The sequence below is a fragment of the Cygnus atratus genome, chromosome 2 (assembly GCF_013377495.2).
Source record: "Cygnus atratus isolate AKBS03 ecotype Queensland, Australia chromosome 2, CAtr_DNAZoo_HiC_assembly, whole genome shotgun sequence".
Taxonomy (NCBI): Eukaryota; Metazoa; Chordata; class Aves; order Anseriformes; family Anatidae; genus Cygnus; species Cygnus atratus.
The window spans coordinates 134,661,244-134,688,648 of record NC_066363.1 but is presented as its reverse complement, the minus strand read 5'-3'; the positions used below and the strand labels follow the sequence as shown (position 1 = coordinate 134,688,648).

The window sequence follows — 27,405 nt, the reverse complement described above, 5'->3', positions numbered from 1 at the left end:
TTCATTCCAGCCCCTTCCTCTGCGCTGCTTTTCCTCCTCCTCCTCCTCCTCCTCCTCCTCCTCCTCCTTCTTCCCCAGCCCGGCCGCCCACCCGCTCGCACGCCGGCAGCGGGGAGGGCCGTGCCCGCCGCAGCCATGGCTGCCGAGGGGGTGGACGAGCGCTCCCCGCTGCTCTCGGCGCCCAGCTCCGGCAATGTCACCCCCACCGCGCCGCCCTACCTGCCGGACACCAGCCCCCGAGGTAAGGCGGGGACGGACCCGGGGACACGGAGCCGCTGCCGGCCTTTGTGGGTGGGTGGGTGGGCGGCAGGGGTGGTGGGGAGCGGGGTCGGATCCCCCCCATTTTGGCCCCGAGTCCCCCGCAGTACCCCGGGGGAGATGGGGGGACCCCGGCCCGGTAACGCCGTGTGCGCCGCGTAGGCCGTGCGCTGCGCCGGATTGGGTTCCCTAAAAAAACAAATAATACCAAAAAAAAAAAAGATAATAATAACCGCTTAGAGTCGCAGAGCAGGTCCGGACCAGTCTGCCTCATAACCAGCTCGCAGGTCGGAGCTTGCGAGGTAATTGTGGGACTTTGGTTTTCCCATTAATTAGGAGCTGGATTAAGTCAAAGATGCTTAGTGCGGAGTGCCTGAATTCAGTAGGGCGAGCTGCAGGGCGCTGACTGGGGGAGGTACAGCATTAAAGCGTCCAGGCAGGGCAAATAAAGCATCCAAATCGCTGTTTCATCCCTGGCCATCATCAGAGCACTTCAGCAGATGGGTTTGTGCCCTGGCAGCCGGGTACGGTGGTAAGGTAGCCCACTGCAGCGTGGTGGTCGATGCCCACGATCACTGGGATGTCCTTGCAAACTCATTTCAAGGCCATAGCTGGTTTGGGCTTTATTCTTAGGAAGAGCCAGAAAACACAGCTACGAATCTGGAATCTGGACTTAAAATGATGTGGTATTAACTTCTGCAGACTTACAGAAATCATCTTGTTGATCAATACTGAATATTTAGTAACCAGGTGAAAATTTTTACTTATGAAGCTTAATGTGACTTGTAAGCCTTCAATTTTAATATATTTTTTTTTATCCACTTAAACATTTCACAGCAGAAATCAAGGAAAACAAATCTGATGTTTAAGACTGAATAAGATTAGTGTAGCTTTACTGGCCTTTGAAATGTAAGATTACAGTTCTGCTGTCACTGGCTCCAGTGTGTTGGCTATTTCTCAAGGATTTTTATATAATTGTATAGATTTATTGCATATGTATGTAACTAGAATGCTACAAGTGAGCACGTATGCTTTTTGAATAATATTTAAACTAGTGGCCAGCTAGGCCTCTTTGCCTTGATATGAACATGTACTTCAGTTAGTGCTATGGCTGGTTAACTTCCATTTGCACAAACAAGTACCAGACTGAAAAACAAGAGAGTGTTTTTTTTATTATCATTATGTTTGCAATGAAGTTGTATAGGATTGCCATCATCCCTGAGGTTTTGTAGTTTAAAAATTCCAGACGTTCACTGTAGTTTGAAGTCTCCTTACTCAATATTTTTGTTCTTAGGAATCCTTGTTACTTTTGTGTACATTTCAATCTATTAAAAAAAAAAGCCTTTATATACTTGAAAAGTAATGAAAATGTATCAGATCAGTGACCCATGTTTAAACCTGGGTTAAAATGTGTGACCTAGGAACAAACTGGACCCCATGTGCACATTTTGGTTAGTACCCCTGTCCTGCTGTGTCTGTAACTCCTGTTAACTAATTTGGCAGCAGTGGCTGGGTGTGGTACTCGAGATAAGCAGCTTGTTCTCAGCGAGGAGGGAGTGTAAAGCTTTCTTTAAATGCCAAACTTCAAGTAAGTTTAGAATCTCGTTTAATCAGTTCACAAGCAACTGAACCTAGTACCACTTGATATATATATACATATATATATATATGTGTGTGTGTATATATATATGTGTGTATATATATGTACACGCATACACACATACTGCTTTATAAAACTTGAAGAAAAATATCTGCAAAGCAAAATTTTGCAAAGGGGTCACTTGGACCAAATAGCCCTAGTTCCCTTGCTCTGTACCTGTGTGCACCAGTTACCCTCAGAGAAAGCAGCTCCTGGGGTGTGCCAGCTAAACAGCCTTCTTATCTAACGGGCAGTCTTTATCTCTCTCCCTAACACAAGCAGGGTGAAGAAGCATTCTCATGGGGAAATGGAGTTTGTTTTTAAAGCCCATTTCTGCAGTGCTTCCTTGCTTGACACTACCAGAACGCCATGGAGCTTGAGAGGTAGAGGAAGGAGGAAGAAGCCCTCACTGCCCAAAACTACCACCTGAATGTACGCTAATAGATTTATCCCCATACTTGTAATTATCTGCTGTGCCCAATGTGTAATCCCGAGCTATAAATTAGAGAGGCTGTGGTTTCACAGTAGTCTCCTCTTCCCTTGTTGGGCTGCAACTGGGACCCAGCTGACCCTTTTCTGCACAAGTTGGTGGGTGGTTGAACGCTTGAGTCCTGGCCATGGCAGTGAGCAAGAAAAAATCTTTTAGATGCGGACACAGGGCACAGTGTTTAAGAAACTTTTCACATGGACAAAGGCAGGGACTGTCAGCTCTGCTTCCTGTAGCAGAGCGATTATTGTGTTACTCTTTTTTTTCTTTTTTTTTTTTTCCCCATTTGTCTTGTTTTTTCAGGCTTTTTCAGTCCTTAACTACCAGTCCCTGACATACATCACTAACTTTTTACCTCCACCCCCTCCCAGGTCAGCATAAAGCATCTGTATTTAAAAAACTACCCCTCCAAAGCCAACAAACCCATTTATATTTGACCAAGGTAAGCTGCAAGCAGTTCCCTGTGGCTCCTGCCTTTTGGAATATAAAAGGAGGAAAGTGCCCAAATACAGCAATTTTCTAAGGGTGAATATGTGTTTTCTTCCATTGCATCTCTCTCTCCTGTGAGGGTGATGGGGGAATTGTAAGTTAGAGTAAGCTCTACTGCATGGCAGGGTACTCTAATTGCTGTTGGTTTATTATTTTTTTAGAAGAAAAAATGGTAACATGGCAATAAACTAGAATGTCAGTAGCAGAATCCTGACATTCAGTATCTCATTAGATGCATTCTGAAACCTCAGCATGTATGTGAAATTTGTCTACCAACCATTCACATCCAGCACAGTGGACCTTCATGAACTGTTCCTTTAGATGTTAGCCTGTAATTTAAGCTGCTAAAAAATAGGAGAAAAAAAACAGAGAGACAAAAGTCATACCAAGTACATATGTTAATACGATTTGAAAGTGGCTAGTCTTTTTAGTAAGGGATAATGAGCAGAAAGCTGAGACAAGACAGTTCCTTTATTTTCCTTTTTAGCTTTTTCCCCCACTGTATTTCTCTTTACACTTTTTTTTTTTTGGGGGGGGGGGGGCACTTTGGTAGTTTTTCTCTTCTGAGCTTTTCCAAGTGCAATTCTTTAAACATGAAGGTTGCAGTGCCAAGATACTTCCAGCTTTCTGCTCTATAGCAAATGTTATTTGCTGCAGCACCACCCTGAAAAGCAGCCATTATTTGCTTGCTATTGTAAATCTGCTGAGGCAGCAGGACAGGAGTGAAGAGGCTGCTTACCTGGAAGCCAAGCAGCTCCAGTATGAGGCTGGAGAAGTGGTTGTCTCGGTGCTTGCATACATTATCTGACCAACTTCCAAAATCCAAGGAGTTGTTGCTTACAGGGAGGATATAGAATCTTGTAAATATCTGGAAGAGTATAGTTGCAGATTCTTAAAGTATTCCAGGATCACAGAAAGCTGAAAGGCTTGGGGATATGCCTTTTTTTTTTTTTTCCCCTCTCTAGTACCCTTGTTTGCCTTTCCTCAATACCTCTGCCCTGTGCTCCGCTGCCAGGAGTTGAAAACTCTCACTGTAAATGGAGAGGACCATACAAAGAAGGCCTGCAACCTGGTTGTTGCTTTACAGAAGTGACCTGGCAGCTGGGACTGAACCGCAATTTCTTGACAATGTTTGAAGAAGGTGCCTTTTCCCTGTTTTGTGTCTCCTTTTCTTTGTAGCCAGGGAGCGTACCATTTGCTAGCTGCAGAAGCAGTCAGGGAGCCTGCTTATGGCCAGCAAGCCCCTCGCAGCAACCTTAACTCGAACACTCACAGCTAAGATACTGCTCTTCCAGTTGTCTAAATTTCAGAACTGTTTTCTGCATTTCTTATGATCTAGTGGGCTTCAGATTGTTTCTGGTTGGCGAAGTATGTTTGCTATATTTTATAGGTTGATATTTTTTTGTTCTTGTTTTGCTTTTGTGTTTTGTTTTCCTGTTCTTGTGTTTTGTACCTTGCTATATCTTTTTCCCTGTATGTGGCAGTCTCGTACTGAAAATGCACGATTGCAGTATTGCAAAATAAAGCTACTCTTAAAATTTTTCAACTGTACGCTATAATTTCTCAGAAACAGAAAAAAAATCAGAAGAACATTCTGTTACCTGATATTTCTTAAGGATGTTGGTTTCTGCAACCACAATATCAAAGCTGAAGGTGTGAAGTTCCCTATCTCAAGTCGTGGAGCATCAGTCTGTGCGATTACATCAGAATTGCATTGCTGCATATAAGTGAATTTTGTCTCATCAATTCAAGTAATTCAAGTATGCTGGATGCTATCCTGAGATCCTCGAGATGTCCACCTGCCTCTGGCGAGAGTTCAAATGAAGTGCTGGGCTGGATTGTTTGTGGACCAAGTAGAAAAGAGAGCATGGAACAACGAAGATGCTGTAAAGCTTTGTGATGGTGTTTTGTATTTTAAGGACAGATGGAATTTCTTAAATCCCTCCATTTTGCAACATTGATGTTAAAACAGAGTCAAGGAGTGATGTGTGCCTCCTTAGAGGCTTAAATTTAATGCTTGGGCTTGTCAGCTTTGATAGTAGCCTGTGATTTCCCTCCACTTCAGCAGATACTGCTTTGTTTATAAGCTGAAAGACCGCTAATCTCATTACTTCTGTGAAGACTTCAGTGGCTGGTTGGATGTAATCCTGAAATAATTTATTGATGTCCAAGGCTGCAGAGTATTACAAATTTATATTCAAAAAAAGTTAATTATGAACTACTAAATATGCCTGTTCCTTATTTGTTTACCTGAAGAACCCTGAGCTTGATGAAATAAAACCTGTTACATGCCAAATAATCGTGGTAGTAAGCTTGTGAGAGTTTATGTGGAATTGTTTTCATTCCAAGGATTCTTAAACTGAGAAGGATCCTGAGCGTTTCCTCCCTCGTTCGTTGTGGGCTCGGGAGCTGAAATTGGCTCTTCCACAGAAGCACAAGGCTTCTATGTTCCCTGTTGTGCTACTCTAGTTTAAGTGACTAAAAACCCCCCTGTGCATCCATACTTTGGCTTTTGGTCAACAGAAATATCCGGAACCCTTGAAAGCAGAAGCTATTAAGGTTCAGTTCATCTATTTTCAAAGTGTTCTTTTGTTGGACCTGAAAAAAAGGAGCATTTCCCATCCAGGAGATGGACTGGTCTCTTGTAGGATCTGCTGTGTATGCCCTCACCTTTTCTTTTTTAAATGCTGGGAGTCCTGGCCTCTGTTATATGCACCGAGCATTGAGCTAGTTGGGGCTGAATACCTTGATCTTTACAGTGATTCATTTCCATAATTTTTCCTCTTTAACGAGACTTTTATTTTTACCCATCTGCAATGATTTCTGGTGGTTTTGTGTTGCTGATAAGTTTTATGTAGAGCTATGATTGAGGTACTGTTACACAGAATTGGGGGATATTATATAATATTATATAATGTTTTTAATATTATATACTATTTGTCTTATGTTTATACTAATCATTAACTTCCATGTTTTTTTTCCCTTTAATTCATTTTTTTTTCCTTGAGGTTGTGGCTGTTAGAGACCGTATTTGCTGCCTGTTTTAGGATCCAGTTTGATTTTTCACCTGAGATTTCATGATCTCTTACAGCAGAGCTTCCACCTCCATATACTGCCATTGCAAGTCCAGATGCCAGTGGTGTTCCTGTAATTAACTGCCGCGTGTGCCAGTCACTAATCAATTTGGATGGCAAGCTACACCAACATGTGGTTAAGTGCACAGTGTGCAATGAAGCTACGGTAAAAAATGGATTTTGAGCATTTTCTTTCTGTGGAGGGAAGCGGTGGGAAGCTGAATGGTGTCATTCATAGGCCCTGACCTACAAAGGGTGAGCCTCAGGCTGACATCCCTGCTGATGCCCTGTCAGTGCAACCCACTGCTAGTGTACCTGGCGTGCAAGTTCAAGGGTTGCTGGTACAACTAGCTGCCTTAAGCAGCTAGAACAAACCTTCATATTCTGACCAGCCATATCAGCAGGCTTTCATTCAGAGGCAGGGGACAAAAAGCAAAGGTTTTGTTTAAGTAATTACTCCTCCGTGAAGAAGGGCAAAATGTTTTCTGAAATTATTTTTAGTGGGATGAAGAGAAATGAGGACTTAATTATTTTTCGACTGGAAGAAACAAAGTTATTTAATCCATACTTTTCCCTGGATGTGTGTTTTCTTCCTGGAATTCTACTAGGTCAATTTGTTAGCATGCTAACAAACCACTACACAACAGTTTTGAAACACAGAAATTACAGGTTCTGGTCCACTTACTGTAGTGATCGCAGACCTTTTTGCTCTTCCTCCTCTTTTCTTAATTCAAGCCTTCAGCTTTTGAGCTTCTGCTTCTATTTTTTTTTCCCGTCTGGTTTTACTTTGGGGATCTGATAACTGGGGCACTCCAGATCTACTGGGGACATTTTCTTGCAAAATACTGGATTGTATTTTAGAAAAAGCACTTTAAATTATATCCAGAAAAAAGACTCCTTAAATCTGTAGGAAAACTTTTTCTTTTTTCACTTCAAGAGTAGAGAACCTTACACTAATACTCACTTTCCCTGCCAATATATAATGTTTCAGGCCACAGTATTATCCAGGTTTTGAGACTTGTGATTTTCTGTATGAAAGAGATCCAGAAACTCGACTGCCAGGTTTGAAGAAGATGAGTTCAATACACTTTAAAATAATATGACAGTTCAGCTAAGTCTGCATATTCTGGTAATAACTGAGAGCCAGACTTTGATCCTTTCACTTTTAAATAAACCCATTACACCAGGCAAAGAGGATTTCTTGATATGTTGATGTTATTTTTTAAAAATATACCACTACTTAAGTTCATTTATTTTTTTTAAATATGAGCTTAAGTCTCGTGTTCTTTATTGCTAAAATATGAATGCTTTTTTCCATTAGTTTTCAGAATTTCTTGTTACTGAAAATATTCCTGTGTGGAATTTTCACTTCTTCCTCTTTTGTGGGGGGAGGGAGGTAGAGGAAACTTTTAATTTTTTCTTGACTCACAAGTTTCCATCTGTAAGAGGAACTGTATTCCTCTGTTAAGAAGATCTTGTCAGTCTTAAGTTGTTCTGTTTTCTCATACTTTTAAGAGGAAGAAAGTGAATTGCTGTGACTTCTCATGTGTGTTCTGTGCTTTTTTTGTTTAGCCAATCAAAAACCCTCCTTCAGGGAAGAAGTATGTTAGATGTCAGTGTAATTGTCTTCTTATCTGTAAGGATACCTCTCGGAAAATAGGCTGTCCAAGACCAAACTGGTAAGAATAACATCCATAATTTCCTGCAAACTTAATTACTGCAAATGCACAGGTTGCTCACTTTGCCAGGTTCAGAGTGGGGATTTCAGAATGAAACAGGAAAGGAAGCAGTAGGTTGGCTTCGGTCCTGTCCTCCTTTCTTTGTTACACTGAGCTTTCAATCTCTTCTTAACTCTCAACTTTAATTTACGCATTGTTTAGAATAGAAACAAGCGTGATTGCCACAGTGGGCATTCTTACTGTTGGGCTTACAGTGTTAAAGATCCCACTGGGGTAGGAGTGTTTCATTTTCAAGTGTTTCAGCCCAAATAGGAGAGACTGAAATGAAAGCTGGGTCTGCAGATACTTGAACAGAGACTACCACACTGAGTGCCCTAGTCACCAGTCTGTTGTCTCTTCTGGTTTTGAGTCATAGTTTGAGGTGGGAGAGGGGGAGGATTTTTTTTTTTTAATTTCTTTTGATTACTATGGTATTAGGGAAAACCAATAACATTGGGAATCTTTTTGTAGAGGGAAAAGTGTTCTGGGAAACTTCGGTTGTAATGCATCATACGTTTGGTAAACAGGTTGAAGCAGAAGGTCTCCAATTTTATTAAAAGACTTCTTGAAAGACTGCATCTCAGCAGTTTTCCTAAGATAGCCTGTGTATTTGTCTTATTAAAAGACAAGTAAAATTGGAGTAGTTTGAAGCAAAGAGTTGGGGAGTATGCTGTAAATGGAAGGCTCTAGTTTGAAGGAAGGCCATCCAGCCTACGATGTTGGTTGCGTAAGTGTAGATAAGATGTAGTACAAGTTAAATAATACTTTCATTTTTCCCTTCTCTTTTTTTTTTTTTTTCATGGTAGGAAGTCTGATCCTTGTTTTGCTTTTTGGTTCTTAAAGTGGGTACTGTCGTTTTGGATGACAAATTGTATAATTAAGTTGGAAATGCACTGAACATAAAAGCAAATGCTTACGATCTAATTTTTTCCTCCAGGTGAAATAATTGTGTTTAGTCAAAATAGGGTGTTTTTCCTCTGATTCACTCAATTTGAACAGTATTTTTACCATACAAATGCAGAGATGCTGCTTATGTTAACTTGTTTGTCAGTAGTGTGGGAAGAAGCAGAATCTGACTTGGGAAGAAGAGTTAGATTATGAAAGAGCAGGGACTCTTTCAACATGTTTCGCATAGGCATGTACATTCCATTTCACAGGCTTGCTCAGCCTAGTTATTAAGATTTCTTTTTCCTGAGGAGTGTTTCTACCATCATATGACAAGTCTTTGATCTGTACGGGGTTCTGGCTTGTGTGGCTGATAGCGAAAGAATGTTTTTGAAACTGAATGAAGACACCTTAGAGAAAAACCAAAATGTGGTCCATCATCTCTTTAAAAATACTATTGTAGCTTAAAAGTATAACATATTTGGTAGTGACTGACTGAACTAATTGCTTCAGTGCATCATCCTTTTGCCTGCTTAATTACGTGTACACTTAATGTTCTTAACACAGTAGACGCATCATTACTCTTGGTCCAGTAATGCTGATCCCAGAAGAGCAGCCAGCTCAGCCTGCCTTGCCAGTTCAACCAGATGGAACTAGAGTGGTGTGTGGGCACTGTGGAAATACATTCCTTGTAAGTAAAGCACCAGATTCTCCTCACCAAAACATGGTATTGCTCAGGCTATTGTAAACACTTCTAAGAACGTATTGTCTCACTCTATGGCATCTTTGAGGAACTAAAGCTTCTTCTGTGCTCATGTTGCTGTGGATATCTAGTCTGTATTGGTTAATCTTTGCATTTCAAGAAAACACCTATTGGTTTTCCTGTGCATGCATGGGTAAAGCCCAAAGTCACTGTTTCCTCTCAGAGATACAAGAGTTGACAGTGCTGGAAGAGGAAGTTACACTTACTGGGTTCTGTTTGGGTTCACAATGATGGCTATGTTCTGCTGTGGCTAAGATGGCATAGTTTCTGCCTTTTTTGCATGGGACCCTGAATTCTGTTGATTATAGCACTAACCCATTAGTCTGTCTGTCAGTTGTTAATGATGTGGAGATTATGGTTTATATCCAAGGCTGGAAGTTTCTCCTGCTCTTGTAGTGGAAGGATGCAGAATACTCTTTTGTTGCTAAGGCATTTTTTCTTTTATATCAATAAGGGTCTGCTGTACTTGAATTCTGAGTTGGGAACGCTCTCTGCGATAAGTAAGGTTTAACTATTACCTAGGAGTGCTGAAATGTTTGTCGGTTTTCTTAGTTACGGGAAATAGCTAAGATCAGTGATACAGCTGAATGACCTGTGTTTAGCACTGGAGTGTTGTTGTGTTCCTGAAACAAAGGACTGTAAAATATGTGAGGGCCAGGGAGTACTTGAGTGCATTTCATGAAAGGAAAAGGGAAGCTTGGAAGGTGGCACTGCATGTTGTCATGTATCAGCAGAGAGAAAGTGATGGGTTCTGTAATGGAATAGACATGTTCCTTCAAATCCTTGCATCAGGCTTATGGTTCAGTGGGGTGTGTGATAACGGCTTAACTGCTATGGTAGGTGAAGAATGCAGGGAGCAAGGGATGGCTCTTAGTTTTGTAAAAGGGGAAATAAGAATTTGATTGTGAATTTACAAGTAGTGTAGTATCGGAGAAACCATTAGATGCTTGAGAAATTCTTTCTAGTAATTCTGCCTATATATTAAAAACATATATATATTTAATCCTATTATAAGCCCTACTGAAGAACAGTAGTCTATAGTTAGAGATAGCTGGAGTGGGTTTTCTGTTTGCTTTTATTTCTTTCTTTTAAATGCAAGTCTGTATGTGAACTTAATTAGTAAGAATATAATATTAAAAATAATGTTACTAACAGAAAATTACTGGACCTGTGGAAGAGAAAGGCCTTTTTTTTTTTTTTTTTAGGTATTTTTTAGTATAGTACCACATTACCACCTTAGGTACCTGCATAAAAAAAAAACTGTAGTCTGATACAGAGTCATAATTTTATTTTGTAAGGTAGTTATATTGTTTAGTGCTGTTTTAAAACTGCATAGGCAAAAGTAATGCTGTAAAAGAGTTATGGTATTAAATTTTATTTTGTTTTCTTAACAGAAAGAAAACATCTCCGTGGTTTAATAATTATTTTTTTTATTAGAGTCATGAAGTATAAATCTCATTAGTAAATTGCTGGACTAACTTTGGCTCTCGTAAGCATGGGGTTTTTATTTTAGTCCCATTTTCTTTCTCTATGGAGAGAGGCCAAGTTAATTTGGTAGTTTACACTTTGAACTGATGAACTGGTGAAATTCTGCTGTGAAAAGTTAGCATAATATAAGAAAAAAACACAAAAGGTTAGTATTGTGTATAAGTGCCAGATTAGGCCTTAAAAAGCTAAGGTTTCTAATTGGGAATTTGTGCATGTGACTTCAGATCTGATGGTTGCTTTAATGAACTGCATAACTTTGAAATTCATAGTCCTATCTGCTGGTAAGGCTGGTTTACAGTGTTTTAAAAAGAAACCCTCAAAATCATTAGAAATTTGAGACTTGTATTCTCTTATGAGAATCAAGAAATAAAACCTTTTTCTTACTTTATACAGCTTTCCCACTTTTCTTTGCTTCTGTCTTTTTCCATTATTAAGTTTGAGGTTCTCCAAATAAACTTCTTTCATTAGGAAAAATCAGCAAATTGCTTGGGGTTGGGAGTGAGCAGGGAAGCAACATATAGTAGCAGTGCTTTAGGAAATCTGGAAATTCAAGTTTTGTGAGGGTATATCTGCACTTTGGCATGTCCACACTGTAAAGCAAATATGTAACACTAGATGCATCTCTCAGCAACTCCATAAGGTATCTCCTTTGATTCACTTGGCAGTAAGATCATTAATATACATATATATATTAATATATTATATATATACATATATATATAAATAAAATTATATATATAATTAATATATTAATAAATACATTAATATATATATATATAATGTTATATATATAAACTTTATGTAGGGAGAAATATATTATTTTTACATACATAATTTTTAATATAAACTTTATCCATATATGAACTTTATGTATAAATGTAGTAGACAGGCAAAGCTAGAATGCCTGGGATGAGAAAGTCAAATTGCCAGTTGCTTTTTCTGTGTTGTCTTCTAAGGGTATCAACTTACCACCTTTCAAAGAGGTTATTTTTGTTATAAAAAACATGATTATGGACTGCTCCCTCATACCATGTGTGTAGTGTTCTTTTTAACTTATTAAAAACATGCTATGCAGCACCCTCAGGTTTCTCAATTGGGAAAATAAATTATTAGTGAAGTGATGCAATAGCTGAACTACGGTAGTTATTTGCATTTTGTTCATCAGAATATTTTTTTTTCTTGGATAACCTGATAGTAGCCTTATTTGTGTTAAAGTTTCCACTGTTTCTGGCAGATTTCAAAGTTGGACGCATGGAAAAAGTGGTAGAATAGAAATGGAGGGCAAGACAAGTGTTTAACTGTTGTGCTAAATCGCAGACAGATCTGGGTTGGGTGTTTTTGAGAGCTTCTGGACCTGTTCTGTGGCTGAGTTACTGTGCCTGCCAGCAGTAAATCACTCCCTGCATCCCTCTGCCAGGGGCTCTGCTGCTGATTTGTAGCCATCGGAGCCAGGGGGCTGAGCTGCATTTGGAAATGGTGGCAGGTAGGAGCGCGGGGGCCTGTCCCCCCATCCTCCTGTGACCTTCCTGCCTCCAGAGACCCTTGAGGGCCAGAAACCAGGAGCAGACTGCATAAGGCACAGGCTGGAGGATAAGCACTGTGCTCTGTCAGTTTGTGCTCTGTCAGTTTTGTTTGGTAAAACTAATCAAATAAAAAAATAGTTAGAAATAATTTAATTAAAAAAAAAAAACACTTAAAACGTTAAAACATTTCATTTTTTTCTAAAGAATTTAAATTTGCAGAAGTGTCTTGCTTTCCCCAGGGACTCCTGGGGTGGCACTGGGGTTAGGTGAGGAGCTTTTTTGGCCGAAGCACCTGTGTGTGGCTGGGTAAGTCAGTTTAAAGAACCACACTCTCTCATTTTGTCTTGTACTGAATGCATTGAGAACTATTCTAGGCTGAGAAGGTAGAAAGTTGTGTCATATTCTGCTAGTAATTCCCCCACCTGATGTTTTTTTTTTTTATCCCCAGTTGAAATGTGTAAGAGTTCTCTATAATTGTCTCCTAATTGGTGATGTGGGTAATCATTTATTGTGTTGTTTCAATTGGACGGGGAGCAGTTGTCTGTGGAAAGCTAATGTATCTAAACTCAAATTTTATTAACACCATGGAACAACATCAGGTACTTCAAAGCACTCTGGCACGTCCCTAAAAGCACCAGCTATAAGTGTAGCTTAAACTACTTGTAAACACACGTATACATATAAAAATGACCTTTCCTTACTTCGCTAATGTGATCTGAATTCTTGTAGTTTGAATGTTGTTAGTTTTTTTGTTCTTCCTACCAGTATGTCCTGTGCGTGCAGAAGGGATCATAATAGTTGGTGCTCCTGGTACTTCCAGGTAACTTGTAATGAAAACAGAACATGAATGCTTTTGAAGCTCAAATGCATTTGAGCTTGTATCAGTTCATGATTATGGTTAATAATTAATAAGGAATCTTAAATAAAACCATAGAAAGATCATTAATGAGTAACTTTGGAAATACAGTTGCCTACTCTGGAATAAAACAGTATACAGAAGTGAAGTTGAATTACAGATATGCAAAATGTAAGCCCTGGGTTTAGACTGGCTTCTATTTCTGGAATTGCAGTTTAAGTAGCTGAAAAACCATCGCTGAAGAGGCCTGGTGCTATCTCTGGTATGGACCACTGCGTGTTACCCAATGTCACTGAGGACACCTAAGGGAAATGAGAGTAGTTTTTGGCACAGATGCATGCAAATAATCAACTTCTTCCACGTTCCTGCTAAAGGAATTAGCTTTAATGCTCATAAAATGAGTTGCTCAGATGGGAGCAGAATTACAGAAGCTTTCGTTTTATCCTTTTAGGGATCAAACCAAACTGTGTTAAATCAGTTTGGCTGAGTCCTTGTTCAGAACCGGGGGGGTGGGAATAGTAGAGAACTTTCCCCATTAGAATTAAATAAAACTGAGGGACAGAGGCAGGAAAAATGTACAGTAAGCATTATGAACCAGATCCTTGCTCACAGAAAAAACTACTAGTATGGCTAGGCATTATAGGCCACATCCTCCGTTTGCTTGCATAGAAGATCATAAATTTGTTCTTGGTGCTGTGGTGTAGCTAGGTCCCATGTTCTCTGGGGCCTGTATGTATGGGCTCTGATTTTGATTTGTGTTTGTAGCAGTTAAAAATACGATTTGCTTCAGTGGACTGACTTCTGATTTCTCACAGAGATAAGGAGGATCTGAATGGAGGCATTATATCCTGGGCAATAGCTTCTAGGTGCTAGTAATTTGCAGTGTGACTCTTGCATGAATTATGAGGGGAGGGGAGAATTATGCTTAACAAGGAAACTGTGCTAACTCCCTCCAGTTGGGAAAGGCAGCAGGGAAGAGCTGCAATTACACTATAACTACTTACAGAGTGAAGAACAATGGTGTTACACCCTTGTTCAAGGCAAACATCTTTGAAATGCCTGCTTAATACCCGTATTACCACAGAAGGCAGTGTAAGAAATGCTGCTGTTTTTGTGCAGGTACATGACTGCAGCCTTTGTTGGAGGTAGTGCTAGGTGTTACTTCTGCTGAGGCTGTTCCCAGAGAGACTTTAGTCTGCGCATGGAAGGTTGTGACTATACTATGCATGGTTTTATGTATCACCTTTTTGAAATGTTAGCTAAGTAGCCAATAGCATTCTTTATTTTATTTGTGTAAAACTTGTATTTTAGAAAATAGGTGTCCTTGTTCTTTAATCTTTGAATGTTTAACTCAGCCTTCCCAAGTGATGCAAGGGTTGGGGAAAGATGGGAAAATGCACTTATCGGTAATTATGCCAAAGAAAACACATTTATTTTGATTCAGGGGATGTTCGTAGACTTGGAAGTAAGAGGGGAAAAAAACTGTATTAATATTATGTTGCCCATACTATGCCTGTGGCTGAAACCACATTACGTCAAGTGAATCTTGTAATGCTAAGACAAGTCATGGGAAATTTTCGCATGGAAATCCTAATCCTATGTTGCCACTGACAAAAGGGCACCCCATTTACGGAAGAAAGCAAGAAACAAGTCAAAGAAAGCCTGAGAAGCAAAAATGTTTTCACAGTGACGTTTAGCATGAAGTACAACAAACATTTTCTCAGGCCAGTTTTTCAACCTTTTTATTTTTTCTTCTTACAGTGGATGGAACTGAGGTTTAACACGCTAGCAAAATGCCCGCACTGCAAAAAAATGTAAGTTTTACGAAAGCAAGATTACACAATCTAACTTTAAAATAAGTTACCAGTTTCTTCCATAGAAGTCTTTGGAGTAAAATCTGTTTGCCATGCTGAGTATTTTTGCCATGTTCATCTGAATTTCAAGGCTAAAGAGCATGTTATGTGCACATGAATTTTCCACTGTATGTATGAGTCGGTAACTTTTGACAAATCCAACCTGGGTTTATTAAAGTGCTCTGGTTGAATTGTCAGAGGCAAAAATAAGCTGCTAACAATAGACAGAAATGGGTTGCTAAAATTAACGGCGGCTAGGAATATTTTTCTTACATCCTTGAAATTTTCATTTCAAACTCCTTCATGCAGTTAATCAGGTAACATGTTTAAAGTAGAATTTGAATCGTCTTATTGTGAATGATGGAAAGGAAATAAGCTTGTCAATTTCAAAGAGGTTTTACTGATTTCATAAACTCAACAACTACCTTATGTTAAGCATCTTATTAAGTTTGCTAGTTTAATATTTATAAACTGGAGTAACTCGTCTACTTTTTTGCTATTACTTCAGTAAGAGGGAAGTATTCCTTGTCAGAGAAAAATTAGAAGATGAGAGCTATAAAACGGCTTGTTTGATTTGGCTTTTGTTTTTTTCTTTTTGTTCTGAAGATTTGTTTTGCCATTTTTAGGAGAGGATGGCATTATTGGATTGGCATATATGGATTATTAGGTTGAAATAACGTTGATCTTAAAAGTTACAGCACCAACATACTTCAAATTTGTATGGAATGTCAACCACAGTGTGTGGAATACAACTTAAAAATCTTACTTCAGAGACTTTCTTGTCCTGCTGGTTTATTTACAAACTTGCCTTCCTTTGATAGGGAAGTGCAAGTTCCAGTTAAAGGAGCAAATGCTTTATATATTGGGAACAGAGAACTGCAGTTATGTGTTACAGGAAAACTAGCGGGTCCCTTAGGAAACAGGAGGCTTAGAATAAATGTACTTAAGCTGTTGGCATAGCTTGGCCTTCAGAAGTGATAAAAATCTTTTAGCAGAGTATTTGATAGAGAAGTCATTGTAGTGGTATGTGTAACTTCAGGAGTGTAAGTGATTGGGTACGGAACAGTGGATGTGTTTGAGTTTGCTGAGGTCAAATAAACTCAAGATCTTGATGAAATGTTGCTTTGCAGTTTTTTTGTTTGTTTTTACTGGCTGCAGTCACATTCATTTTTTTCGTTTTCAGGGCTGGGGGAAGGGCTGATGTTTTGTGGGGTTTGTTTGTTTGTTTTGAAACTAGTTGCAGTTAATGTTTTTTCTTATCACTTAACACTTAACAGCTAACCTCATGCCATCTTTCTTTTTAGACTGTCCTTAAGTACAGAATAATTGACTTGCTGTTTAACCTTTTGGGCTGTTGCTGTTGGGAGTTTTTCTTTTTCTTTTCCTCTTCCCAAAAGTTATACCATGTGATCTTTTGGCCTGCCTGCTGTTGATTTATGTCACTTGTATTTTAAAAAATAGCTGGAGTCAAAGATCCCTTAGCATTTTGTCTTCAAAGTGCAAAGCATGCTGTGTGTATGTAATAAAACTGGACTATCTCTGCAGTGCAGCCTGGGAAAGTGACATCTTAAGCAGCAGCTGAGTTGCAGAATACAAAACAGATTTTAACAAATAACCATTTCTGTCCATGAGCTGAGGATGCAAATCATTAAATACTATAATATAACTTTGAATGGATTGCTTGGTGTCTTCCTGCCTTTGCGATGAGACGGCCAGGAGTTCTGCACTTCCAGCAGCATAAACGCTTCTAATGCATGGATTTAGGGCACAGCATAGGTGAGGCAGAACTTTGAGCTGTGGTGATGGAATAAACAACCGCAGTGACCTGCTGCTTTCTCTCAGCCCTTTGTCCGAGGTCGCTGTATCTGTAGCCAGGTACACAGAAGGGAACCTGGGGTATTGCCAGCTAGTGCAAAACTTTCTTCATTAGTAGCTGACGGGTCGGATATAAAAGTGTTCGTTTCTTCTGTTGAAGCAGTTGGTGATTGTCACTTAAAAAAGGATAGTATAGATCGAAACAAAAGACACCTCAAGTACTGCAACAGTACGGCTTTCAAGAAGACATCTGTTGAGACTGAAATTCTCAAATACTTTTCGTGACTTTTTCCACAAACTTAAACTGCAGTGAATCTCTGCAAATGGCTTGTTTGTGACCACCTATCTGGCTGATGCAAACTAGATCTTAACACCAAGAATACCTTGTAAAATTGTAGGGATACTCAAGATTTATTTTACAAGAAGGTCAATAATGAACAACATTCAGAGAAAATGAAATGGTTGCAGCTCAGAGTACATAAATTAAACAGAAAATCCTTTCAGGCCTGGTTGTTCTACCTGCCACCATTGTGGTCCCAAATTTATTATTTATTTTATTTTCTGTCCTCTTTCCTACATGTAAAAATCACTTTTGAAAAAGGAAAGAAAAAAAGCACTTGTTAGGAAATGAGCTGCGATACAGCCTAAAATCACTTTTCTGGTAACCAACCAAATCTTTTTGGAGATGGATTACAAAGCTGCTCATGGCAATGTGGGTGAGGTGTTCGTGAAAGTCATAGCAACATGCATGTTATCTACTGCATCAGGACAAACAAATGTAGTTACTGAGGAAGTTGTTGCAATAGGTTTTTATTTTATTGTATAGACAGTGACCTGAGAACAGGGGGCTAAACTGTTTCTTTCACTGTTGTAGTGTTGTGTGTTTCAAAATACCAGTTGTTTGTCAGCCTGTTCTCCCACCTCCCCACCGGAAAGGAACCCAAATTAATTTACTATTTTTTGCCCCCATAAAACCCGCAGGACCTTTAAGCAAGAGAGAGGTTGGGATTCTGGCATTATTGCAGCCTCTAGTTCCAGCACTGCTTTTCACCTTCAAAATAGTGTCATTTTGATTTTTTCCTCTTAAAAACACTCCTAAAGGCACATCTGAAATCATGGTAATAACTCCTATTATTTGGAACATAAAGAGGCCCTCTGTTCTTTTCTGGGCCACTCCTTTAATAGACTCTGTCCCTTGTGGTTTTCCACTTACTACCACCTGATGCTTAATTGGCTTTGGTGTCTCTTCTGTACCTGCTACTGCTGCCTAAAGGTCTGCAGGTGTCTTTGCTTACTAAGCAGTAGCTTGGTAAGACAGGATTTTAGATTAACAAAATGGTTTGGGTTGGAAGGGGTCTTGAAGCCCATCCAGTTCCACCCTCCTGCCATGGGCAGGGACACCTCCCACCAGACCAGGTTGCCCAAAGCCCCATCCAGCCTGGCCTTGAGCACCTCCAGGGATGGGGCACCCACAGCTTCTCTGGGCAGGTGGACTGCTGCCTTCTCATTGGCTTTGTAGTGTCTTCACCCTCGTTAGTCACACAATGAAAACAGCTTCTGCTATTGAAAAATGTTCTTTGACCCTAGTTTTATTATTCCTGAAGTTGACTGTCAAACCTAGTGCATTTCGTATGTTTTGGGATATGGTTCAGCTTTCTTTATTAAAATTAGATTGTATGATTGTGTGTCTAAGTTGGGGTAGGTAGAATGAAACCTCACTATTTAGAGTGGCCCAGTGGCTAGTATCACTGAAAAATAAATTCTGATTTATCAGGATTGCTGAATATTCCCATGCTTGTTATGCGATGTTAGAAATTTACTATTTGTATTTCAACTTTACTTTCTGTAGGATGGAAAAAAATGCAGTTAAAATTAAATGAAGACTTTTTACTTTTCCTCCATCATTTGAGGACATTTCTCCCCCGACTTTTTTTATGGGTAGTAGGGGGCAGAGCTTGAGAGAAATATGAATGGAAAATAAACATGGCACCTTCACTACTATGGTTACAAAAACAGGATCATAAGTCAGACAGCTCTGAAAGTGAAGGTTTCTTTCCCAAAATGAACTTTTCCTGTGAAATATGGAGTGCAGTAAATATCATGCATATTTTAGGTGTGTTAAGCATGACATTTCTACCAGCTTGCTGGCTAGGTACTACTGATTTTAAGTTATCCAGCTCCATAATGGAAATAACTTTGAGTATAGAGCTGGCAAGTTCTGCAGGAGGAAGGAACCTACGATCAATTTGGCAAGCTCAGTGCTCATCAACTCAATTTTTACAGACTTGACTCCCTACTTTCCCTCTTACACAGCTTCTGTTCGGTTTTGTTTTCCTCCAGTAACTTGGAATTAGACAACACATTCCTCCTCTAGAATGGCTGTAGAAGTATTGCTGATAGTGACCATTAACCAGCAATAAGGGTGAGGGAATTTCCACTTGGGGAAATAGCAGTACCTATATACAACCCTTGCCTGACAAGATGAAGCTCAACCTGTGCACGCTAGTTTGAGGACTTTTTTTTTTTTTTTTTTCCTGGGGCATTTTAGAAATTCCTTGGAGAGGAATAATATTGGAGTAAAGCTGCTTAAGCCAATCTATTTGAAGGCTTTCTAAGGTGAATGCTTTAAAAATTCTAGTCACATGCAAAGCATATGAGGCCTTACTATGTGGTTAAGTAACTGGAGCCAGAAATTTGGTCAGTCATATGACAGATGCGCTACTTTAGTCCAGCAGGGCTTTCTTCTGTTACGTGTTTATCTCAAATATGTTGAACCATCATGGGATGAAAATGACTTTCTCTTGCATCTTTGCACACAGTACAAGAATCCCAGTATTTCCAAAGGCATGCCAATCTCCCAGAGTGGGAGCAAGTGCGCTTTAATGATAACATGCTTCAGGATGCTTTGAAACTACCCCTAAGACAGATGGTAAATGTTTCATGAAAGCATCTCGACCTCTTTGGCTCTTTCAGTTCTCTGTATTTCAATGGAATCAAGTAATGTTCCTCATTAGTATAGCTGTATGTGATTGGAAATGCTTGACAAATAAACCTTAAGTCAACCAATACTGAGCTTCTAGCCAAAACTTTCTAACCTGTAGTGAAGAACCTAACGTTTTATTAGCATTTTATATTCAATTTAGCTGAAGCGCTGTAGTAGTTTGTTTAATGCAGCAGGCAGAGACTGCTGTCTGTCTTGGAGTTGATAGCCTAGATGATGAGTGACAGAACTTCCAAGGGATTTATTTACCTTGGTTGCCAGCAGTGGTTTGCACAGCTAATTCAGCTTGCAGCAGAACTCTAAAAGAAAACTGGAAAGCAAAAATAACTCGTCAGATTTTTGTAGTTACTAAAACTGACTTAAATGTCTGAGGAATTCCTCATGCTGAACATGAGAAGTTTTTTCTCATGTTTCTGACTAAAACAGTTGGGGGGGAAGGTTGTTGTTTGTGTTTTTACTATTCAAGAAATGGGGTAGCATTTAGCCAATTCACAATACTGAGTGAAATATTCCAGTAAATAAATTGTGCAGATTGTTACTGTTAAGACAATTTGGGGCATGAGAACTCATTTCCTGGTACTTAGTTGCAGTGGGTGTATTAAAGACGTGTATTGATGAATTAAAAGACTAAAAGGTGTCTTACAACCTACACTGAAGCTTCAAAGCAAACTTGGGTTTTGCAGTCCAAAGGCTACTCAAGATTCCTACCTGGGTGCACTGTGAATCCTGTATGTGGATGCACACAAACCATAGGTGTGTTACTACTCTTTGTTGCAAGTACCTAAATATTGAGATTTTGGGTTGTTTTTTTTTTTTGTCCATCTTCATCTGTAGTGCCCCTTTAAACAAACGTGGACTCTCCTTCACTGTTCGGTATACTTGTAGAATTTATCTTCAATTCCATAAACTCAAAATGGTGTATATGTATTGCCATTCTCTCCCCTCCTCTCCCCCATTTAGACTGATGATACTTTTGTGTGGTTCTCTTCTTTGAATTTAAAGTACCATTTATTTTCTAACAGTTCTTCTGTTGGAAGTGCACTGCCTCGGAGACGTTGCTGTGCATATATTACAATCGGAATGATATGCATCTTCATTGGAGTTGGATTAACTGTGAGTGATGTACTGTTTTATACTTGCAATAGCGCAGAGGATCTCCCTGGACTGACTGCCTCTTCTCTCCCCCAGCATTTAAGCAAAACCTCTTAAACTTGTGTATTTTTGTCATCTCTGTTAAAACCACGGACTTAATCATCTGAGTTAGCTAGAAAAATGAAATGTTCCTAAAAGATCTTCACTCACTTTGAGATTCTTTTCTTCCTGGTGTTAAATTTTTCATCTTTCTATGAAGAATAGTTTTACTTCTTCTTAGAAATACCAGAATATCTTGCTCTCGCAGGGCTCTCAAAACTTCTAGGTTTCCAGAAATACATATTGCTGCATAGCCAGAAATATAAGTCTTGCTGCAGTGGAGAGGAATGGGACTCCAAAAAAGTTGGAACTTGTACAAATTATAAAGGAAAACACATGTTTCTAAGGAGTAAAACCTGATAATAAGCTATTTACAAACTAAAGGACTCACATTGCTATTATTCTGTTACTCAGAAAATTGTCTGGTTTACTTCATGCTGAAGTATCTGGTAGTGATTACTAGAGCCAACTTTTTACCCCGCAATCATAAAAATAAATATTGAGAAATGCCAGTAGTTGGACTCGTGTGATTGTCACTATACCTCTAACTTGTGTTACAACCTAAATAACATATGTGTGTGAGCTTAAATGAGTTTTGAAGGATTTTTCCATTTTTTTTCCTACTAAAAACAGTTGCACCCAGAAATAGAGACAGATTATTTTTTGACAACCTTCCTGAATTTGATCAAAATATTTCATCATGAGGTATGCCCAAGAGGCTTGGCATGTGCAGTCTCCATCCTTGGAAATTTTTGGCACCCAACCAAATTAGAACCCTGAGCAATTTGGCTGACCCTGCTTTGATCAAGAAGTTGGATTAGAGACCTCCTGATGTCCGTTCCAAGCTCATGATCACGATCCAATTTTAGGACCGTAAAATTGAGCTAATAAAATATTTGCTTGATCTTTAACAAAGTGAAAAAAGATGCTGAAATACTTCTTAATACAGCTTCTTCCCTGAAGAGCAGGTAGTGCTGTGTTTCACACTGTTTATTTTCTCTTTTTTTCAGGTTGGTACGCAAGATTTTGCCAGGCGATTTCATGCAACGTATGTTTCTTGGGCTATTGCTTATCTCTTAGGTTTAATCTGCCTCATTCGAGCCTGCTACTGGGGAGCCATAAAAGTCAGTTATCCAGAGCACAGTTTGGCATAGAGAAATTGTTAGATTATAGCAGATGAGCATCTAGTAATTCTGGATATTGCATCTTGGACACTTTTAAATCTTTCCTGTAAGGATTCCATTCTGTTCAAAGTAGTTCTAAGACTGGGGGTCTCTAAGAACAAATGTTCATTGCACTACATAATATGCAACTAGTTTGTTTTGCTGCTAGATTCCCTAGCTCTGAATACTAAAGCTGTGTTTACATGTTCATAACTCTGTCTTTATAGGTGTTGAATTTTATTTCAACAGACAGTATTAAGTTTTACATTTCTTTTGTTATGTTAAAATCAGTCTGCCATTTTTCTAGATGATCAGTAACAATTCAAAAGCGAGAGTGTTTATAAGTGTTTCTACAGTAGCTTCACATTTGTACTTAACATTTTAACTAAAATTACATTAAAGTGGCTTGCTTTAAAACCTAAGCAATAAGCATTTTGCTTGAACTGCTTACTGTATCTTTTGCCTAAGATCATAGTGACCTTATTCAGGAAATGAAAGTTACCAGTGTACTTCAAAAGACTGTGACACTGTTGCTAGAGAGACATTTGTAAACACTGTATGCTTTGAGATTTTCAGGTAAAGAGATGCTCTTTTGGTAGTCCAATTAAATTTCCACTTATCCAGGACTGGATTTCGGTTAGGATAAATGCTTTCTTCTCAAGGATCCTGGGACTTTGGTGGGTTTTTGTTTTTATGTTTTAACTGGCAAATCCTAAAAGCCATGCTCGGATTATGGAACTCCAGTTACTTGTGCAAGTTCCTTTACAGGGTCTAAGGGAAGCATTTCATATGACTTGTTTAGAAATACTTCAGTGTCACGTAGGTGACTATAAGGTGGTGATGGGTTGCCTCTTACTTTCCTTTGATCATGTCAGATTTTCCCTGTTTGGGAGAGTTATGCACTGGTCACTGCAAAGGGAGACACTGTAAATTCACATTTACTGCTGTAGTAAGAAAATGAGCATTACTTGGATCATTCCAAAGTAAGTCAAAGTACATCTAGTCAATTTAGCACTGACTTACTAAGAGAATACGGAAACAGAAAGCTTTTTCTAATGATGTATTCACAAAGGATTGAGGGACCAGTTCTTGCACTGCTCATCTTTACAGTTTTAAACAAGTTTTTGCTAAATTCAGAAGGAATGTCCTGAGTAATTTAGACTGTAGTCATTTAGGTAATGGGGTTGGATGAGTAAATTAATGTGGATGTTTCAGGGATACATGTAATTTAAATTAAATCTGTGTTTCTCCGAGGACAAAATGCTATTCAGATATGGATTTTGGAGCACAATAAATGTAAATGATCAAACTGTAAATGATCTGTCTTTGTATGATGCTAAATGTATAAAAGCAGTAGCTCAGGATTACATTGTACCTTTTACAAATAAACTAATAAAGAAATAAAGATTATTATTCAAACTTAATATATTTTGTTATTTATAAACAAAAATACAGAAGTGGAAGAATTCATTAATAATATGTAGAAACAACATAGATACTGTGCAACAGGAGTGAGCTTTGCCTTTTTTCCAAATGGCAGCTTCAGGAACGTGAACAAACTGCTGTTTTCCTGATGGTTTTGGTAGAATTTGGAGAAAATAAATAAGGGATGAGACCACTGTTGAGGTTAGCAAGGCTCTCCGTAGTCAATGGCTTATTGAGGGGAATATGGTGATGTAGTCTATGGATCGCTGTGCTCCTTTGCATCTTAAACCTTTGAATACTTTTTTTTCTTGTTGTTTTGTATTTCAGAATACTATCTGCACACTACATCCTGAAAAAGAGTAGATTGGGGCTGTACAGAAAATCATCCACTGCTTTTGTAACTTAAGAGGTTAAAAAAAAAAAAGCTGGCTATAATGTTAGATTAATCAATCAAGAAACTTGTACTTTTTTCTCCCCTCTGTTAACCTGTACTTTATTTCCTAGCTCATGCTTTTCCTTTTTCTTCTCATCCATTTTGAGTGGAAGGGAAGATACATGGACAGCATAATTTCTCTTTGTGCCATTCTCTCGATGCAGACAAAATATTTACTACTGTTTCCTTTTGCGGAGTAAACCATTGTAGTTATTTCTATAAAAATGTAAAACATTGTCATTACGTTTCAACCAATTTTTGGTACAGAAAAGTCATGATTTTTAAACACATAAAAACGGTAATATAGAAATCAAAGGGACTGTGATCTATTCCAGTTCTTGGTAACTTGTGGAGCAGGCTTGTTTGCAGACAGTCCTTGTCTTCTGTGCCAGATTACATCTCAGTCCATTAAACTTTCCTCTAAGCTTTAAACTTAAAGGATCCTGTCCTGTCCTTCCTGAAGAGGTTGAAGGTTTGTTTTTAATCACTAGTTTATTTTGTTGAATCTTAATGGTCTCTTCTGTGATGGTATTATTCTGTATTGGGTAGGGGAATTGGCTTTCTGAACTCACAGTGAAGGGCTCCTGTGCTTTCAGGTTTTATCTTTCCCCTTTTTGTTACTTTCCTTCCCCTCCTTCCCACCCAAGAATTTTTATACAAACTGATTAAAAACTGTTCAGACCGTAAAAACCCTATTTTCTAATTATGAACCCACTATGAGCATCTTAATGGTTTTGTTTGAATCCCTCATCAGTGGTGATATATCTCATTTTAAAAATAGAGACTAGAAGAAAGCGTTTCTGAAAGCATTTGCTGTTTTGATTATCAGGAGATCTTTGACATCAGTAGCATGTTGAAAGGAGATAAAGGTTTCAAATCAGCCAGATAAGAAATTCATTATGAAGTGCTTAGAGAAGGTGCTGAAACAACCTTGGAGCCATTATTGTTGGAAACTGGGTGATGAGCAATATTTACTTTTTTTGTGGTCTTTCAAACAGTGTATGTCTTCACACACAGAGGGAAAGACAAGGCAGCAGCTTAATACCAAATGTTAGAAAATCCCTGTAACTAACTATATGGACTTGAAAAAGTAAATATGTGAGTAGCAGCGAAGATGAGTTGTTGTGTTAGATCAAGCTAACTGCCTTTCAAGGCAGGGCAAAAATACTGCACTGAATGCAACATGCCCTCTAATCATCAGCAAGGCTTCTAAAAATACTTGTGAAATGTTCTTCTAAGCCAGTTTGTGAAATATAGCAGTAAAATTATTCAAAATTATCAAACTGGGGGGAGGTAGTTGGCACGTATTTGCCACTTAGAAATACTTAATGGTCTTGTATAGTTTGTGTGTTCTTCATCATCATGTGTTTCATTCATGATAAAAAGCCAATACAAACTGAAAGCAAGTTGACCAGCTGGATTCAAAGTCAAATTCTTAAATTGAGAGGAAAATACAAATAAGTAAATTCCACTGCAAAAATCCATAGCAAGGAAGGAATGCTTTCTAAAATGCCTTCTCCGGCATGACAGTGCAATGGGAGCACAGACTAGGTGATGAAACATATTTCTGCTTCTCTGATGTATTACAAAAGCCCTACCTGAATCGCTATCTCCAGTTTGGGATGATGCATTTCAAGTAAGATAACAATTGATTGCTTCTAATACGGAAAACTGAAAAGGATAACTGGAGATATTGGTCTTCTCAGCCTCCTCATGCTTTTTACAAGGGAATATTCAAATAAAGACAAGGCTGCAACACATAACCAGGGGATAAAAAGTGGACATGGAAAAGAAATGACATAGATTGAAAAGGAGTCTTAAGTTAGACTAGAACCGTAGGCAAAACATTCTTACAGTAAGGAAAGTTAAAATGCAGTTGTGAGGCAGCCATGAAGTTATAACAGTGCCCGTTAGGAATGGGATCGATGTGCTTAATTGTACCGGGAGAGGGAAAGTCACACCTCTCATAGCCTTGTTCCCCATCATATTGGTTCTAAGGTACTTCTGGTAGCTTCTGATGCCTAAACCACTGACTTGTAAGTTTTGAATCAATTATTAGATTAAATTCTAGATGCATTAAATATAATTAGAGGTGTTTTTTGTTTTTTTTTTTTTAAATACACCTTAGGTCATCATGAAAACAAGCACTTTTGACCAAGACCCTCAGATCCGAAACCAAGTTCCAGAAGACCAGACTGATGCAGTGCTTTTCTTGCTGTGTATCAACCTGTACAGTCTTTTCCTCTGTGAAGGTCTCCTTATTGACTTATCACCCTAACAGTGAAACAGTATTTTCCTCTTAGATCATATCAGGAATTAAATAAAAAGCAATAAAACAAAGCCCAAACTCTATTTTTTTAATGCATGAAAACTTTCTTTCCCAGAGTTGTTGAAAGTCACTGAGGATTTCATTTTCTGATTTTTGCATGTGAAAAATGTGGAGATCAGAGAATAACAAGTAATGACTGTTTGATTTGCATTAACCTTTTTTTTTCTTTTTTTTTTTCCTAAAAAAAATGTGAAACATCAAATTTACTTTGCTGGTTTGCATTTTTGGCCAAAAAGATTAGAGATTGACTGTATTTGCTCATCAGTACTCTGTCATAACATCTAAAATCCTTTCTGATTTCAATCATAGAAGAATTAAAGTGTGCAAAACAAGAGCTTCACAGAAGAGAGCCACAGCTCAGTGCCTCTGCTGGAAGGCAGGCCAGTGACGGGCTGTTTGCCTTGTGGCCCAGGTAATCAGCTGGCATCAGCTGGGCGATAGCACAGCTCAGGGACTGCAGTGGGGTGTCATTGGGGACTACAAAGGGTGACACTATAGGAAAGAAAATGTGAGTTTGTATTGAAAGCAAACTCAATCGGTTCACTCACTTGTGGAGCAAGTTGTTTGCTTTTCTGAGATTTCAAATATTTCAGTTAACCTAGCCTGTCTTCCTGCTTATTTTCTTTGTGTGATTTTGGTTTGTAATGGCAGTGTCTGAGGTTTCTCTTTCCGCCCCAAAAAAATAAAAAAAATCAGTCTTGAAGAAATGAGAACTGCTCTTCTCTTTGCAATAGAAAACTGTAATCATGGCATTTGGTATACTGCATAACTTTTTAAAGCTGGATGCTCATTAAGCCCTCTCAATACCAAGGTTTCTTTTCTTTCTAATAAAGTTAAAAATACATTTGTCTGAGCCAGGTCAGATTAAACTGTCCCCATTCCTTAGCCCTTCACTGTTGTCTGTCCCCGTGCTGTGGTTCAGCAGCAGTGCTGTACTGTCAGAGGGCTGTCAGCGATTGCACTTTAAGAACATCACCGGAGGAAAAAGCTTAGTAGAAAATAACTGTAAAACCAC

The 27,405-nt window shown here is 38.7% G+C and overlaps 1 protein-coding gene across 4 annotated transcripts; it reads left to right on the top strand.

Moving 5' to 3' along the window:
* On the top strand, positions 1-27,083 carry PIP4P2 (phosphatidylinositol-4,5-bisphosphate 4-phosphatase 2). Of its 4 annotated transcripts, none has more exons than XM_035546428.2 (8): positions 58-241; positions 5,965-6,113; positions 7,520-7,626; positions 9,118-9,241; positions 14,942-14,994; positions 20,872-20,962; positions 22,051-22,088; positions 26,190-27,083. In XM_035546428.2, the coding sequence occupies exons 1-8, from the start codon at positions 136-138 to the stop codon at positions 26,197-26,199; spliced, it is 678 nt and encodes a 225-aa protein (XP_035402321.1). In that variant the 5' UTR covers positions 58-135; the 3' UTR covers positions 26,200-27,083. The 4 variants fall into 4 exon arrangements, with proteins under 4 accessions (XP_035402319.1, XP_035402318.1, XP_035402321.1 ...); XM_035546427.2 differs by lacking the exon at positions 26,190-27,083 and adding an exon at positions 23,956-24,049; XM_035546426.1 differs by lacking the exon at positions 26,190-27,083 and having other exon boundaries at positions 1-241; positions 5,968-6,113; positions 22,051-23,627.
* Positions 27,084-27,405: the final 322 nt, after the last annotated feature.